The sequence below is a fragment of the Corvus cornix genome, chromosome 5 (genome assembly GCF_000738735.6).
Source record: "Corvus cornix cornix isolate S_Up_H32 chromosome 5, ASM73873v5, whole genome shotgun sequence".
Taxonomy (NCBI): Eukaryota; Metazoa; Chordata; class Aves; order Passeriformes; family Corvidae; genus Corvus; species Corvus cornix.
In genome coordinates this window covers 22,682,321-22,699,679 of record NC_046335.1, presented here as the reverse complement: position 1 = coordinate 22,699,679, position 17,359 = coordinate 22,682,321, and the positions used below count along the sequence as shown (strand labels likewise).

At 41.2% G+C, this 17,359-nt stretch overlaps 1 protein-coding gene across 11 annotated transcripts in view; it reads left to right on the top strand.

Moving 5' to 3' along the window:
• GPATCH2L (G-patch domain containing 2 like) overlaps positions 1-15,701 on the top strand; it is a 65,393-nt gene extending 49,692 nt beyond the window's left edge. For 7 of the 11 annotated variants that reach the window (XM_019293845.3, XM_039553154.1, XM_039553153.1 and 4 more), the window contains one exon: positions 1,133-15,701. In XM_019293845.3, coding sequence (XP_019149390.1) covers positions 1,133-1,305 — 173 coding nt within the window. In that variant the 3' untranslated portion in view covers positions 1,306-15,701. The remainder of the gene's footprint in view (positions 1-1,132) is intronic. The other 4 variants (XM_019293888.3, XM_019293903.3, XM_010393137.4 and 1 more) reach the window with 3 other exon arrangements.
• Positions 15,702-17,359: the final 1,658 nt, after the last annotated feature.

The following is a 17,359-nucleotide window of genomic DNA, read 5'->3' as shown; positions in this document are numbered from 1 at the left end:
CAGATGGAGGAAGATGACGGGCTAGATGTAAAATTGCAATGTACTTTTATCAGCTATGTTGTAGCTGTATGGGAATGAATCACCATTTTGGATGTACAGAAGCAGCGTTTTTGGGGTTCCAGATATACTGAGTGTGGAACCTTAAGCATTGAACAAACTTTTTGTTTAAACTTCAGAGCAATCTGTCCTCTAGTTGAGGCTTGCTGTAGCCTCTTTATCCTTCGTCCCTTACAGAGCAGCAGATGCAACTTGTAATTAAAACACACAAACGACTATTATCTGTTGTGAGACTACAGTGAAGAAATGTGTTTTGTATTGAAGCAGTTACTTGTTAAAAATACTCTATTTCCCCCAAAGACTCCTACGGCAGTTACTCTTCTTTACCCTGCCCTGTTCTGCTTGTGAGGATTGAGTGGTTCAGGATACTGAGAATTGGAGTAAACTCTCATATCTCTAGGTTTTTGACAATCCTTCTGGAAATTTGGGCGACTGTTGGGTTGAGCTATGGATCTGCAAATCTCTCTGGCTATTATAGCCTGTTCCATTTTGAAGCAGTGGTTGTATTGAGAAGATGGGAATGGATTTCAACCTAGCTTGGCAAGTAGCTTCTTGTCATAATATGCTGATTTATCATGTTGGATATATGTGTAGGTTAATGGTACTGTCCTTACTGGGTGAGGAGAGGTATGTTTTCCTCTTTAAATAAGCTTAGCAACCTGAAATTTGCCACACCTCCAGAGACTTTGAAAGTCTCAAATATAGAGTTAATTGAGTCTTTGAAAGGAGTCCAAGTTATCTTCAGATGAGTGATTGTTAATTGATTCAGTTTAAATATAGGACAGCTAAAACTTTTGATTTTCAACAGGAACTCTTACTAAGGGGACTAGTTAATGGACTGGGAACTTAGAGTTTTGAGTGTATGAATCATTAAAGCAAAATTGTTAATGCTATCAAAAACCTGTATTTCAAAGGAATTTGGATGGAGAACTTTTAGAAATTCAATAAATAGTATCTTCATAAATGAAATTATATATATGAGGAGTTTGCCATGAAGTCAGTTGTTCTAACTTTTTTTATTGCCCTTTCTTACTCTTTTCCTCTGTTCCCCTTTTCCTGCAATTTTGTATTCCAGCAGCTTTATCTGTCCACATGGATGCAGCAGAATCAGAGCTACCAGCAACACCATCCTTGAGATCCCAGAACTCTGAGTGGACTGGGAAAACACCAGCAGCTGAGAAATCGACTATTGCTGCCTCCAGTAACTTTTTTAAAATGCCACCAGAGAAGAGCCCTGGATACAGCTAAAAGGAAGCACTGCAACTGTAAAAGCTTGCTCAGTTTTGGAAGTGTTTGATTCTGGTGTTTGCACCAAACATCTTGTTTGGGAGTAGTGGTATCTTCAGTATTGGTGCGTGATGCGTGCCATCATCCAGGCTGGTCTGAGTGCCCCACATACCTAAGTCATGTTTGTGAATCTATGCATAAGAAAAGGTAATCAGTGTTGGGACCGCAGTGGCTTTTAGAAATTTTCTTGCTATTGCTGTATTTATTATGAATTCATCTCTTTCCCTGATGCCAGCTCATATATAATAGGTCATGTAGAAGTTCTTTTGGGTTTTCAGATCTTTATTCAACCCCTGGACATGTTGCTTGTTTGTGTATTTGGCATTTTTGGGGTGAAAGTCCCACTGCCATTCAGGGAGGCAGAAGTCTCCCCCTGCTTTCTTCCAGGCCAGAAGCATTTGTTGGCTGGGGAATGAGGAGGGAATATTAACACACTGAAACATGGAACCTGAATCCTGTATTAGCAGAATGTTTTCAGGCCATGTGCTAATGGACTCGAATCACGTTGCTTCTGGCAAAGCAAATATGGTGCTTGTCTATGTAGAAATTGCCATTAGCTCACTGGCAGCATTGTCCAGAAGACCTTTTCCCTCACTCTTGTTCTGAATGTCTTCAGTCTTTATTGTGTATTGCATGTTCATTCTTAAACCTCCTACTGGTTAAGGATTTGGGAGAGCTACTTGGACGTGAATGTGCAAGCTGGTGTCCTGGATAGAAACCTGGACCCCTGAATATTGTTGGAGTATGGTAGAATATACAAAACTTCCATATCTCAGTGTATAAATTAAAAAAATGTCTGTCAGTGCTTCTAAGGGATGTTTGCTGTTGAAGTTAACATGCCATTGAACAAAAAAGCCATTTAAAGTGTTACCTGAGTACAGAGCATTATGGTTATGGATCAGACTCCTTCTGTATCGTGCTTTCCTCCCTTCCAAAGTGTTGTTTGCTATACCTACTGGAGGTGTCTCCACCTGCTGATGATTGCACATTACACTGCAGTGTACACTAAAGAGATTCTCTTCACAGAACTTCCACGTCGTCTGCTGTTACCTTCTGTGTTGCAGAATATATGGACAGGGATTTCTTCCCTCTTGTTAATCTGGAGCTTATCTTGGACTATGTTTTCAGAATATGTACCTGTATTGCATGTACCAAGGAACAGGTGACCTCACAGCTTCTTAAGTCCTTTAAAAATAGGATCTATTTGTATCAATAGACCTTTTTGCTTTCCTCATTGTGTGGAGCTTTCAGACAGGACCGCTTAAACTTGTAAAATTTCTTTTGATTGTGGAGGTGCATCTAGCACTCTTAAGCAGATAGCAAAATTTGCATGATTTTAGTGGTTTTGAAGTGTTCTGCTCTCTTATGAATCAAATGGCTGAGAGACAGATTTGATTGGGAGAACATGAAGCAGTGATTTATATTAACTGTATTAAAATATGAAATGGTCATAATATGGACAATAATATACAGAAATTGAATGACTTGCTAAATCGTGATTGACAAATAGGGTTAGTTATACTCCAGGCACACTGTGTCTGATCCCCTAATATCTTCTTATTCTTGGGGAGACATCCAAATTGGATTTATATTTCGCAGCCCAAGCAAACTGTCAGATCTGTCACTATAAATCCTTCTCAACCCCCTTTTTTTTTCTTTTTATTTCTTTTTTTAAATTTTTTTTTTATTTGGGTGGTACATTTTAGAACTAATTAGAACAGGGAAAATCTTTTTACCTTAATGGAGGAATACAGAGGTCCATTTGGATTACAGGACAAGCTGTAACAGTTTGTGAAGGGAGAAGTGTTCCTGTTTTAAAGTTGTCATGGCTTTGTCTTATTTGTAGCTATTTTGAACAATGGTTGCCTAAGGGGTAGCACAGGAAGTTTCAGCACTGGAGGGCCTGTTATCTAAAACATGAGAAGAGAAGGTAAACCTGAAGAGTAGTAGCTTGACTATCTAGTAGTGGTGAGTACAGTGAATGGGAAAGGTAGTCTGTTCTCCTGTTCTCATGTTCTCCTGACAACTTGCAGATAAAATTTAGGATTTGAAGCCTTGTAATCTAAACTGCATGCTGCTTGAGTGATAGGGAGTGGTTCCCTAAAAGAGCATTTGTGAAGGTGAGTGGTTATGATCTCATGAAGTGTCCTCCACAACCTCTCTTGGTTTGAATCTATTCAACAGTCTTAATCAGATTACTGATCATTTAGCTAAAATTTTATATTTTAGCCATTGTATTCCCCTTTTTAAAACCAATGGTGATATATCTTGCTACATTCTGAGTATTGTGCAAAGTAGTTTTTTCTATTCTATGGTGTCAGGATGCTTTAAAAACTTTTTCAGGAAAGGTGTTAGGGAATCAAGAACCTTCATCTCATTGTGGTAGTGGAGGGGTGGGTTGCAATGCTTCATGTGATTTTTCTCTGGGGGCAGGGAAAGATAATTTATCAGATTTTCCCATTGAGGTCAGTAGCACTGTTATCTGGTTAAGCCCTTACTTAGGCTGTAAGCTCCTAGGAGGTTTTTCTTGTCTTTAAAGGCTGATTGTACCAGTGGCAGTACTGAAAAGTAACTGTGGCAGGTCTTGTCTTGACAAGCCATACTTCCTGCCAACTTTCTGGAAGGTCCGGGAGACTCCAATTATTGCAGCTTCCCTGTCTTTCCTATTTCTAGGTTAGACTCCATTTACATGTCAGATTCTCAACCAAATTTGATTCTCCTGAGTGGTAGGCAAGCTAAATGAATCATGTATCTTGTTACTCCAGGGTATTTATCAAAATATATCTTCAGACTTCAGTAACTTGGTACAGATTCTGATATGAATCTTAGATGAATAAAATAAGTCCATTGTTTTGTCTCTTCTTTTCTCTGAGGCAGATTTCTTAGAACTCAGTCTGCTCGCACAGTAGTCACTGTGAAGGATACTGCTTCCCATGTGGATTGCTTGGGTAGAAAGGAGTAATAACATGCCTTGATTTGGTAGCTGTGCTTCTGTGAAGGTGGTCCAGAATGTGATTATTGCTTCAAAGATACACAGCTCACTCATATTCCACTTTTTGTCCACCAGGACTCCTCAGTCTTTTTTCAGTTTTGTCTTCTTTTCGTTTGTCTTTCTCGTTGTCCTTATGGGAAACTTCAGCTTCCCGACATGACCTGGGAATACCATACTGCTGTGACAAGCAAGTCCGGGAAATTCCTGAAGTACGTTGCAGATAATTTGTGGTCACAAGTACTCATTGAGCCAGCTAGGAAAGATGCTCTTCTAAACCTGTTATTTATTAATAAAGAAGGACTTGTGAGAGATATGATGGTAGGTGGCTGCCTTTGCCACAGGATCATGAAATGGGTAATTTAAAAATTTTTGATGTACTGAGGAGAACGGTCAGCGAAGTTACTACCCTAGATTTCAACAGAGCTAACTTTAGGCAACTCGGTGAGCTAGTTACTAGTGTGCTGTTCCATGAGTGCTGGTCAGTTTTTAAGAATCACCTTTTAAAAACACAAGAGCAGGTGATCTCTCTGTGTAGGAAGTCAAACAAGCCATGCAGAAGACCAGCTTAACTGGACAGGGAACTCCTCTTGAAACTCAAAAAGAAAAAGAAATTGTATGATCTCTGGAAACAAGCTCAAGCTTCACAGAAAAATTACAGAGCTGTAGTTCACATATGCAGGGAGAAGATATGAAAGACCGAAACTTAATTAGAGTTGAAACTGGCCAGTGTTGTGTCAGACAAGCAAGGCTTTTTGAAATACATTAATGAGAAGACGAGTTCTAGGGAAAACATTGGACCGATACTTGTTGTAGATGCTCACCTGACAAATTGGGCTGAAGAAGAAGTGGAGGCATTCTGTGCTTTTTTTTTTTTTGCCTTGGTCTCTTATAATACTAACGGACCTTGAGCTGCCCTGTCTTCTAATTTGGAGGACCACTACTATGGGAATAGTGACTTTCTATTTGTGTACATGGAGATTGTAAGGGACCAGTTGAATGTTTGTAAGTCTTTGAGGCCAGGTGGGATTCATCCCAGAGTGTGGAAGGAGCTAGTGGTTGTTGTAGCATGACCTTTCTCAATCACTTACCAAAGGTTTTGGGAGTCTGGGAAGGTCCATGCTGGCTAGAAGCTACTCAGCATTATTCTAGTTTACAAGAAGGGCATGAAGCAAGACCCAGGAAACTACAGACCTGCTGGTCTACCCCCAGTACCTGGAAAAATTATAGAGCAGATCATACTGGGTGCTACTGAAAGGCATTTGAAGCCCTTTAAATCATAGAATCATAGAATATCGTGAGTTGAAAGGGACCTACAGGGATCATCAAGTCCAAGAAAGAAGGGCTAGTGGGTGATGTGGAGATTGGTGGCTGTCTTGGGCATAGTGACCATGAAATGTTAGTTTTCAATGCTGGGTGAAGTAAGGAAGGGCAGCAGCAGAACTTCCACCATGGACTTCCAGTGGGCAGACTTTGACTTGTTCAGGAGATTGATTGACAGAGTCCCCTGGGAGTCAGTCCTGAAGGGCAAAAGAATCCAGGAAGGCTGGATGTGCTTTAAAAAGGAATTTTAAAATATATTCAGGAGCGGGCTGTCCCCATGTTTGGAAAGATAAGTTGTTGGGAAAAATAGCCTGGCCTGGCTAAACGGTGAACTTGGGCTGGGACTTTGGGGAAAAAAAGAGAATGTATTGTCTCTGGAAGGAGTGTCACATGACTAGGGAGGACTATTAACGATGTCGCGAGGTCACGTAAGGAGAGGATTAGAAGAGCCAAAGCTCAACTAGAACTTGATTTGGTGGCTACATTAACAACGACAAAAAAGTTTCTATAAATACATTGGCAGCAAAAGAAGGATCAAGGAGTGTCTCCATCATTTGTTGAATGCAGAGGATGGTGTAGTGACAGGGGATGAGGAAAAGGCAGAGGTACTTAGTGCCTTCTTTGCCTCAAGCTTCAATATGAAGACAAGTTGTCCTCAGGATACCCAGACCCCAAAGGTGGAAGTTAGGGATGGGGAGCTGAGCGAAGCTCCCGTAGTCCAGGAGGAGATGGTCAGTGTCCTGCCATGCCAATTAGACATTCACAAGTCTATGGGCCCTGAAGGGATCCACCCCAGAGTATTGAGGGAATTAGTGAAAGAACTTCTCAATCCACTGTCAATCACCTACCAGAAGTCCTGGTTAACTGGAGAAGTTCCAGCTGACTGGAAATTAGCAAATGTAATGCCCATCTGCAAGAAGGGTCAGAAGGATGATCTGGGAAACTATAGGCCCGTCAGCCTAACCTTGGTTCCAGACAAGGTTATGGAAGAGATCATCCTGAGTGATGCCTTTACATGCAGAACAACCAGGGGATCAAGTCCAGCCAATGTGAATTTCTGAAAGGTAGGTCCTGCTTGACCAACCTGATCTCCCTCTATGACAAAGTGACACACTTAGTAGGTGGGGGAAAGGCTGTGGATGCAGTCTATCTAGACTTCAGTAAAGTGTCTGACACCACCTCCCACAGCATCTTCCTAGAAAAACTGGCTGCTCACAGCTTGGATGGATGGACTCTTCAGTGGGTAGAGAAATGGCTGGATGCCCGGGCCCAGAGGATTGTGGTAAATGGAGCTAAATCTGGTTGGTGGCCAGTCATTAGTGGGGTTCCCCAGGGCTCAGTTTTGGGGTCAGTTTTGTTTAATATCTTCATTGTTGATACGGACATGGGGATTGAGTGCATCCTTGGTGCTCAGGGGTGATCTCATCTCTCTCTACAGCTACCTTAAAGGATACTGTAGTGGGGTGGAGACTGGTCTCTTCTGCCATGCCTACAGTGAGAGGACCAGAGGAAATGTCCTTAAGCTGAGGCAAGGGAGATTTAGATTAGATATTAGAAAAAATTTTTTCACTGTTAGGGTAGTCAGGCATTGTAATAGATTGCTCAGGGAGGTGGTGGAGTCATCATCCCTGGAGGTGTTTAAGTGGCATCTGGACTTGGCAGTGAGTGATGTGGTTTAGTGGTTTAGGGGTTACAGTGGTAAAGCTGGGTTGCTGGCTGGACTGGATGATCTTAAAGGTTTTGTCCAGCCTTGATGATTCTATGAATTCCTGACTATGCGCAGGGCATCCCCAAGAATCACACCATGTCCCTGAGAGCATTGTCCAAACCCTTCTTGAACTGTGTCTGGCTTGGTGCTGTGACCACTTCCCTGGGGAGCTTGTTCCACTGCCCAACTCTCTAGGTGAAGAACCTTTCCCTAATATCCAACCTAAACCCCTGCTGACACAACTTCAAGCCATTCTCTTGGGTCCTGTCACTGGTCACCAGACAGATCAGCGCCTGCCCCTCCTCTTCCCCTCACAAGGATGTTGTAGACTGCAGTGAGCTCTCCCCTCAGTCTCCTCCTCAGGCTGAACAGACCAAGTGATCTCAGCTGCTCCTTATACAGCTTCCCCTTCAAACCCTTCACCATCTTCTTAGTCCTCCTTTGGATGCTCTCTAATAGCTTTATATCCTTCTTGTCTTGTGGCACCAAGACTGCACACCCGACTCGAGGTGAGATTGCACCAGTGCAGAGTGGAGTGGGACAATCCCTCCCCCAACTAGCTCATGATGTATTTTTAAAACAGAGCAAATAATAAACAGCAAGTTGGTGAAAGAGCTGAAAGGCGTGTCCTGTGGGAAGTGGTGAAGGAATTTGGATTTGTCTGGGTTGGAGAAAAGGAGACTGCTCTCTACAGCTTCCTGGTGTGGGGGGGGGGAAGTGGAGAGAGAGGTGCCAGTCTCTTCTCCCTGGTATCTAGTCACAGGACACTTGGGAATGGTTCAGAGCTGTGCCAAGGGAGATTCAGACATGACATTAGGAAACACTTCTATACAGAGGGAGTGGCCAAACACTGGAGCAGGCTTCCTAGAGAGATGGTTGATGCCCCAAGCCTGTTGGGGTTTAAGAGATATTTGGACAATGCCCTTACTTTAACTTCTGTTCAGTCCTGAAATGGTCAGTCAGTTGTACTAGTTATTCATTTTAGGTCCCTTCCAATTGAACTGTTCTATTTCAATCATTAAATTCACGATGTTTCTGTCTTTTCATTCCTCCAATCTGTCCAAGTCCCTCCTGGTGGTACCCCTGCCCTCCAGCATATCAGTGGCTGCCTTCCTCAACATGCCATTATTTCTGATCTTGTTGAGAGTATGTATTTTTCCACTGGGTCACTAATCATCTCTGAACACTATCAATCTCAGTATTGTTTTCTGAGGCAGGCTTTTCAGAACTGGCCATCATGCAGATTTCAAACCATTGTTTAATCTGGCCAGCTTCTCTCTAATCTTTCTTACTGGATGCCATCCAGTCCATACTTCCCCTGTCTGGCTATAAGGGTGCTATGAGAGACTGCATCAAGAGGCTTACTGAAGTCAATGTAGACATCATTTGCTGTCCTCTATGCATCCTTAGAGCCTATCGTTCCATCATAGAAGACAGGTTCATAGGCTTGATTTTCCATCATTTAATCTGTCTGTCTGTTCCTAGTCAGCTCTTTGTCCTTTGGGTGCCTAGAAATGGCTTCCAAAACTTGCTCCGTAAAGCTACAAGGGACTGAGGTAGGGCTGACTAGCTTGTCACTCCACTGATAGTCCTTGCTGTCTTTTTAGAAAGGTGATGTATATGTACCCTTTCTTGTCTCTGGTAACCTCATGCAATTGCAAGATTTTTTCATAGATGACAGAGACCAATCTTAAAATGACATACTTTTGTGTATAGGGGGAAGATGGACATTTCAGTGAAAGAGAAATCAAGAGCTGAGAAAAGCACATTTTCTAGTTGTTCTTTGCACATTTCCAGTAGTTCCAGTGGGCTCTAGTCAGGCTTAATGCTCAGTTTGATGGGTACTGGAGAAGACTGAATTGAAAGAAAGTAGTTTCTGTTCTGATGGATGTATGATTTTAAGGTACAGTAACAAGTGAAGAAAGCAACAAAACAGGAGCTTGAGAGAAACCTGTTAGAGGCTGGGACTAGTGCTACTGAATGATAGATTAGCTTCATGATTGTGGTATGCAGAGGTGTGTCTTGCCAGCATCCTTCTTGAATAATGACATTGAGTAGGTTAGTGCTGTCCTTCAAACTGTAGATGCTCCTGCTGTTATTTTGACCTGCTTAGTGGGCAGAGGATGAGAAGGGAAATTGTAGGAAGGGCAACAACAAGCATGATGGAGTGCCTCTTTTATTGTAACCCCTTCTGTACTGAAGAAGGAAGATGCTACAGAAAACAGTATGTGTGCCTAGATATTGAGAAGAAATTATGTCAAGTGGATAAGAACTTTGCTGTGTTGTCTTGAGGAACAGTTTGTGACCAGAGAACTTTTCAGTAAAGCAAAAGCGAAGGGTGCTACATTTGTTCAGGAAATGTATTTTAATAGTCTGTTAGGATACTATGAAAGGATGATGAACTTCCGTTCTCATTGTGATACTTCATTTCTGTGTCCTTGTTTCCTGTATTCTGTTCCAGTTTGTGTTTTGTCATTGAGACATCCTCCTTTTGTACCATCAAATACAAGAAAAATACTTTATGGTAGTGCTTCTTAAGGCATAAAGCATAAGGGGACACTTGCTGTACAGCAGGTAAAACAAGATTATCTTAGGCCATTAACTTTTACCCAGTACAAGGCTTGAACACAGCACAGAGGACATAATGTCTTCATTACACCAAAGCATCTCTTTTTTAAGAAAGTGAACAGTGCCACAGGCAAGTCCAGGGAGACTAAATTGGCACCAGTGCCTGGAGACCCATGTGTGGCTGGCCCTCAGTCACATGGCATATAATACAGACTTACGTTGTGGAGACAGAAGGAACTTCCAACATCCTTCTCAACTTTAATGGGGCTAGAATGCCCTCCCAACTGCAAACATGGCTGGCTGTGTGAGTCCAGTGAGTTGAAAAGATGTGCTCACTGGCATACTAGGTAAAGAGAATTCTTGTACAAACTTAAAGAATTGGTAAAACTGGAAAATGGACTGGTACAGCCTGTTATATCAGAGGAAGAGGCAAAATATATATACTTGCAGACAGTAATCAGGAAAAGTATTGCTGAGCCCTGTGTGTTATGACCTAGAGTATTCAATGTCCTAAAGCAGAGATGCCAGTATTATGAGGATGATCAGGATTTTGCAGAGCTGCCTTCTTGTCCTTGTAACCTCTGAAGGAAACAGGATGAACAGCATGAAGAAGGCTGTACTGTGTCAGACCAAAAGTCTGCCTGTCTTGGTAGTCTGTCTCTCACAGTGACTCGGTTTGGATACATGGGGGGTGCTGTAAGGATGAAGCACTAATAGAGTGATACTTTTTTTTAGTGTTCTCTTAGCCCAGTTTCCTGTCTCAAAAAGATGTGCAAACTTTCTTCAAGGCTGGAGAAAACTTTTTTGAACCTTTGGCTGTAGTATTTATCCTGCAACTGGATTTAAATCTGTTTCTACAGGGACATGTCCTGATGTTTGAAAACATCAAGCAAGGATTAGCATATCTTTGTTTGAATACTAATTACCCTCTTTATAAGTAAATTACGTCTTCTCTTGGAATTTTTTTTTCCTAATATCAACATCCTGACATTGTTTCTTACAATGCTTTTTTTTCCAGCAAGGTTGAAAAGTCTTGTTCTTTCTTTACAATGAGGCTTTTTTGACATGTATACATATGCCCAGTCAACGAGTCCTGTGTAATCCACTAACCCATATAAGTCATTTTTTTATAAGCTTCATACCTGTAAAACTTTAACCTTTAATTGTGCTCCTGCATGAAAATCCCCAGTATTCCACATCCGTATGCATTCAGTTCTAGTGTCTACACTTAAAGTATTCTTCAGAGTTCCAGAGTAACTGTAAGAGTCACTTATGGTACTTCTTATAGAGTGTTCTTATATTGCTATTCAGGCTTCATTTACTCATGTATCCAAATATGCTGCTAGCCTTTGCTGCCCAAATGCTGCTGTAACACTACCACAGGAGGTGATATTCAGGCAGTTGGGTCTGAACCTGAAGTTCTTACCACTGCTTTTCAATGTACAAGGTCCTAGAAAGTAAGGGTTTTTTTGGTTTTAATTCCAGAATTTATTGCGTTTCCTTTAGCAGTATTACAAAATATTGCAATTTTGTATTGATCATATTTATAATTTGCAATGCTTAAGAGCTCAGTCTGTTTAGTTTTATCAGAAGAGGATCAAAGGTGTCATGCCTGTGTGGTAGAAAATCCTTTATCTTTTGTCTTGCAGATGGGTGTAAAAATGAACTTGGAGCTAAAGCCTAGGTTGCCTAGATTGGTGCATGTGAGATTTCATTGCTGGAGGCATTTCTAAAAGGGGAGTGGTCTGAGACTGGTCTGGCCTGACTGGAGCCCTTGGGCGCTGTTGAAGTCCTTGAATTTTCCCTCAAGTTTTGACACCACCAGACAGTGAGCCAAAGCTACTGTTGCTACAGTTGCATTTTAGCTTCCTCCTTCTGTCAGAGAGGGCTCTCCTAGAGATAGCTCACGGACAGGTCTACTCAAAGTCTGTGAAGAGCTGCTTTGTGCATGTCCCAAATATTTTATGAGGTCATAAGATTTAGCTGTTTGATAGGGATTGGACTCTGGGTTCTTGGGACTCTATTTTAAGGGTAGCATGTAAATAAGAAAGATTCCTGCTTGTATTCCTCTGTTTTAAGTGAGATGTGTATTCTCTGAATGAGGCTTTTGCAGAATCTCTGTTCTGATTACAGAAACTGGAAATAAATCAATATACGAAAGAAGTGTTTTATCTGATATAAAGTGAACTGAGTTGAGAGTGGGGGAAGAGAGTTTTTGCTGACATCTGACTAGATTTACAGTATTGGGCTGTCCATTAATCTGCATGCTTCCTTGACCATTTCTGTAAGCATAAAGTATAAACTGTAATCTGAAGGTCTGTAGGGAGTTACTATGCTTTTCTTGCTTTGAATTGCAAACTTGAGTGAAGGATTTGAGGTAATTTATCATGTCCATTCTTTGCAGGTTTTTTGTAATGATTTTGTTTCCCAGTTTGTCAGGACATTGTCTCTAGACAAGTGAGATGCTCCTTGTTTGGAATTTGAAACAATTCCAGAGTTTCTTAAATAGCCTTTCATTTCTAAGTCACTGCTTCAGATCTGCCCAGTCCCAAATGGGATGTCATTTAAATGAGCAGGTCAGTTTCAATTGATAGTTTAATGGATATCTATTCATTTTGCCAACATTAACATCTTTTTAAGCTAGATTGGCATCATTCTTTTTTACCATGATAACAGTGACTTCAAATATCAAATGAACTGAGGACTTTGAATTTTCTTTTGCCTATGCTTGTGTCCCAGTATTAATAGCTATGCATATTTGTGCAAGGAACAACACAGGAATCCCTTTACCTTAACTGTTCCAATGAATAAACTGTAAAAAAAATTAGATCCCAACTGGACTGCATGTTTTTAAGCAAAAAGATCAAGATCCTTTGGAAATGGCTTCAAGTGTTTAACACCATATTGGGGGTAGATAGTTTTCCAATTTTTAAAAGTGATTATTTTTCTCTCTCATCTACAAGCTGCACTTGTGGGAACTGGGAGGTGTTCCTAGTGAAATATGCTGATTTTTGTTACGTACAAGAAGTTGAAACAAGGAGCAATAGATTGTCTTATGGGAAGGGCTCAGATTTGGCAAGCTGTTGGTAATGTCAAGAATTTCAGATGTCTGAAAGTTATTACTAGCTGGTTTGATTTCTGGAGGGGGCCATGAGGTGTGGCTGTTGTCCTGCACTCAAACAATGTAGGGGCTATGTAGGAAAGGTGGCATTTCAGCCTCCTCACCACATTGATAGGCTGCATGACTTTAAACCGTGGGCTTCATGTGCTTACATATGTATTTAGACATTTAAACAAGAACCTTCTTTAACACTGCCACCCAAATAACAAAGCAAACAAACCAGAAAATTTGTGCTCTGATGACAAGGCTGCAACTTGAGTGGCCCATGTTGCTGTAATCAGTGCCCTTCTGCATGTACAGTACAATGCAGTCAGACACTTAAATGATTGTTGTTGGGTTTGGGGGTTGTGTGTCTCAGCCTGTCCACCTGCCTCCTTTCACACAAGATTCCTGCCTTAGTGTAGGACACTTGAGACTCTCTGAATGTACAACTCCTGGCTTGGATTTTTTTTTCTCCCCCTCACTTAGGCTGACTTCAAGCTTTATTTACTGCACAGCATCCAGACTCCACTCTGAAGAGGAAAGAAGTAATTTCCTTGTTAGTGTCTTCAGGGTACCTCCTTCTATGACAGCTTAGAATGTGAATGAATTCATGTGCTGAGCATTTGGATGTTTTTGTCACCCTTACTGCATAAGTGAGGAGTTTGAGACTGAAGCAAAACCCAGGAGTTATCTCTGAATTTGAGGGGCCTAAGATGAGATATGCAGACATTGGCAATTTACAGGAACTTACTTTGTACCCTTTTGTAAGTTCAAATCCCATTTCCTAAGAACTTCCTTAGCAGTTATGAGTGCTCAGAGCTTCTGCACATCCAGCTGCAATTACTGATGAGGTGAGGAGTGCTGTTCTTACTGCTGAAGTCTTTCTCTGGCTTCTCAGCTAAGAGAGAGAGAGCAGCAGGCAGGGATCTCTCCAGGGCTGATGGTCAGTTGCTTTCATCATGAGAACTTTGCCCTGACAGCCGCCTGCTTTGCCCATTCTGTCGTTGGATCTGGCTCATTTGCTGCTAATCTCCTTCAGTTCTTGCCCCTCGCCTCTTTGGAGGAGTGCTCTGTATAGAGTCTCAAAAATAAACTGTGTAATCATTTGATTTAGCATTATTGTAAATTGTATGGACCAAGGGACAACTTCAGAAATCCCGTAAGGGATTTCTTCCCTTTCGAGTACTTTTATCTGTAACCAGATATATGTATATCTGTGTGTATATATATTATTTATTTTTGAGCTAGGACTTTTGGTATGTATTCACTTTGTATTGGAGTTTCCTTATAAAGGTATTTTAATTCCCCAAATATATTTTGTCTCTGGAAATACTATGATTCCTGGACTTCAAAGGAATTGAAAGAGCAGCCCCAAATGCATAGTATCATAGAGACTGCTGTGAAATAGCTTGTCTACTACATCTCAAGAAAGAGCAATAGGTAGGTGAAAACTTGCTATGGAACAGTCACACTTTATACGCTTTTACCTGAACATCACAGGATGACACGAATTTTGACTCATGTCTTGCAGTGATATTTCAAGTATTGTCCTCTTGATTCTTTAAACTACAAAGTAATGATTGTCTAATGAAGTAAACCTGACTGTTTAACAAATGATAGGCTGCCTGCTAATGCCCAATTCAGCAAAGTTTTAAAATATCAGAAGTCTTAGTGTATATTTTGGGAAGAATGCCCGTGGAACAGAGATCCTCTTTGGAACCAGAATCAATCATCTGACTGAGCTGTATTGGAAAAAAAGAGAAGGGTATGAAGAGAAAATGGTACTAACTATTGTCTTTATTATCCTAAGTTTTGTTCTGTTCTCTCCATGGACTCTTGGTTTACATCTTCTAGAGAAATTAGTGCATCTTTAAAAAAACCAAAAAGATAAACAACCAACCTCTCTCTGCAAGCTTTTTAAGTGTTCGTTTGTTAGATGTGCGTTGGCACACTCTGTTTGCAGCTGAATACCCATTTTCTGATGTAAACAGATTCCATTAACCTGAAAGATGAAAATCAGAATGTTTGAATTTCCATTAATACAATTTTGGGATTGGACAGATAGCCACAATTGTGATTTTCTTATCCTTGCAGTAAAGTACTGCAGTCCACATCATTCCTTGCTCGCACATTACACCTCATATCTGTGCTAAGTGGGCATTTTCTGAGCAAAGTGCATTGTTTGCTCAACAGAAGCATAAAAGATGACACATGGTTGCTGTACACCTTCTCTCTGCTATTTGCTGTGGATAAAGTGATGATGGTGCACTACCATATGACTCAGAAACAACTTTGCTTAAAACCACAAATTTGTTTCAGGTAAGTTACATCCCACCTGTATGTATACTTAAATGTAACTGTGTATTTGTTCCTGGGAAGAACCCAAATGCTTGTCACAACTGGCAACTGGAAGCATCAGAACTGGTATATTCAGAATGTGTCTACTCTCTGTCATTCTGCAAGTACCTCAAGTGTTTAGGATATGGATGAGTACAACTGCTACTGCTTGTCACTGAACTACTGCTGGTAATTGAAAATTGGAATACAGTGTTCCCTGGAGAGTTTGTCATGGAGCTCAAGAGGTTAATATGTAGTTATGTGATGATAATTTTATATGCATCTGCACATACTGCTAATAGACATTAAAGTGGGCATTTACATCCTTATTATGGGTCAGTACTTGATGTCATAATAAAAAGTCACATCAGAAAAGTACAGGATAAAAATCTGATTATGCACATTTTGGAATGTAAATGGCTTTAAAATTCAAATTGTCACCTGGTGGGAGGATCAGGAAGGAGTCAGAACAAGGGCAAAGGGGCAAAGCTGTGAGACACGAGGGGCAAGATAAAGGAGGAAGAAGAGAGAGGCAGGAGTAGGCCTTTGCTTGGGTAGTTTATATCCATATGAATACTATACCCCATTACTTAAGCCCTTCATGTCATCTCATTAAACATAAGCTGGAATGAAAGGTGAACTTCGTAATGGGGTGTGAAGGTCAGTAAACTCCAGATCTTCTGTCTTTCCACAGAGTTCAAATCTGCTCAGTGTTGTGAAGGCTAAAACATCCTTTGGGTTAATGCAGGGTGTTCATTTGGAAAGCATCATCAAAGCTAATAAAGTTTTCAAGGCAAGACAACAGCTGAAACTCTCATGAGGCTGCACTAAGTAAATATGCAAGGAGCTCTGCAACTACTGTCCCCAGAGCCTGAGGGGGGGAGGGTACTGAGGAGAAAGACTTTGAATTCTGAAGGGCTGTGTAGCTTAAAATCAGTGGAGAAGTACCATGAGGACTAGAGCAGCATGTATGATACATCAGGACACGGTGAGTTCAGTTGCAGATGCACTCAAAGGGTTTCCAACATCACCTTGAGTGTCTGTGGGAGCTGAAACCCTATAGCATGTAGAAATTTGGAAGGGTGTTGACTTTCTATTTCTGCACTACTTTTTCATCCAAGTACATCCTAAAGCACTCTAAAAAGTCTTTGCAGTTAACTTAAATTTTAGGGATTTTTTCTTTGTCGGAAATACAGGGTGCAAGGCCATGGAGTGAGGTAAACAGCCTTGTCCTTCCGTCTCCACTTTGTTGTTTCTTCATGCTTGGCTGTAAGCTCCTGCTGCTTACCTTTCACTCTTTTGACTCCTCTGAGTCACATCAACCACTTTAACTGCAAAGAATGGCTCGATTTCTGCTGGTTTAGTCAGTTGATTTGGCTCAATTGATGTGTACGAGGAGTGTTAGAGGCAGCCCAAGGCATGGTGGCAGGACTGGGACTGGGGAGTTGGGTGGGCTGGGAGAAAGTCCTGGGAATAATGGTTTGATTGAGGGAGACTCACACAACTGGCAAGCACCAAGATTTTAACTTTGGCTCAATTGTTATCATATCTGTGCCCACCTCCCTATGATCTCCAGGGATTCAGCAGCTCATAAGGAAACCCACACAGAGCAAGGCTGCAAGAGGGGTTTTGAGAGACTCTTAAAGTCACATAGCCAAGAACTGTGTGCCCCTCTTCTCCCAGGTGCTCCTTAAGGGTTTTGACACTATCTTTAGCTGAGGTGAGAAGGGACATTTCCTGTGACATAACTGCATATGCTTCTTAAATAGCGATTATGTCTGAAAGGAACTTGCCTGCTCTAGAGAACCCAAACTGTCATTTACATGGGTGTCTTCCCTTTCAGGGTCTGATTTGTTTATCTGTGAAGCACAATGAATGATGGGGAAAAAGTACTGAAAATACTTAGTCTCTCTACACTATGTTGCATGTGATGAGAAACAGCTTTTCTGGTAAATGAGAATGTTACTAAAAAAGACATCTGTCTTTT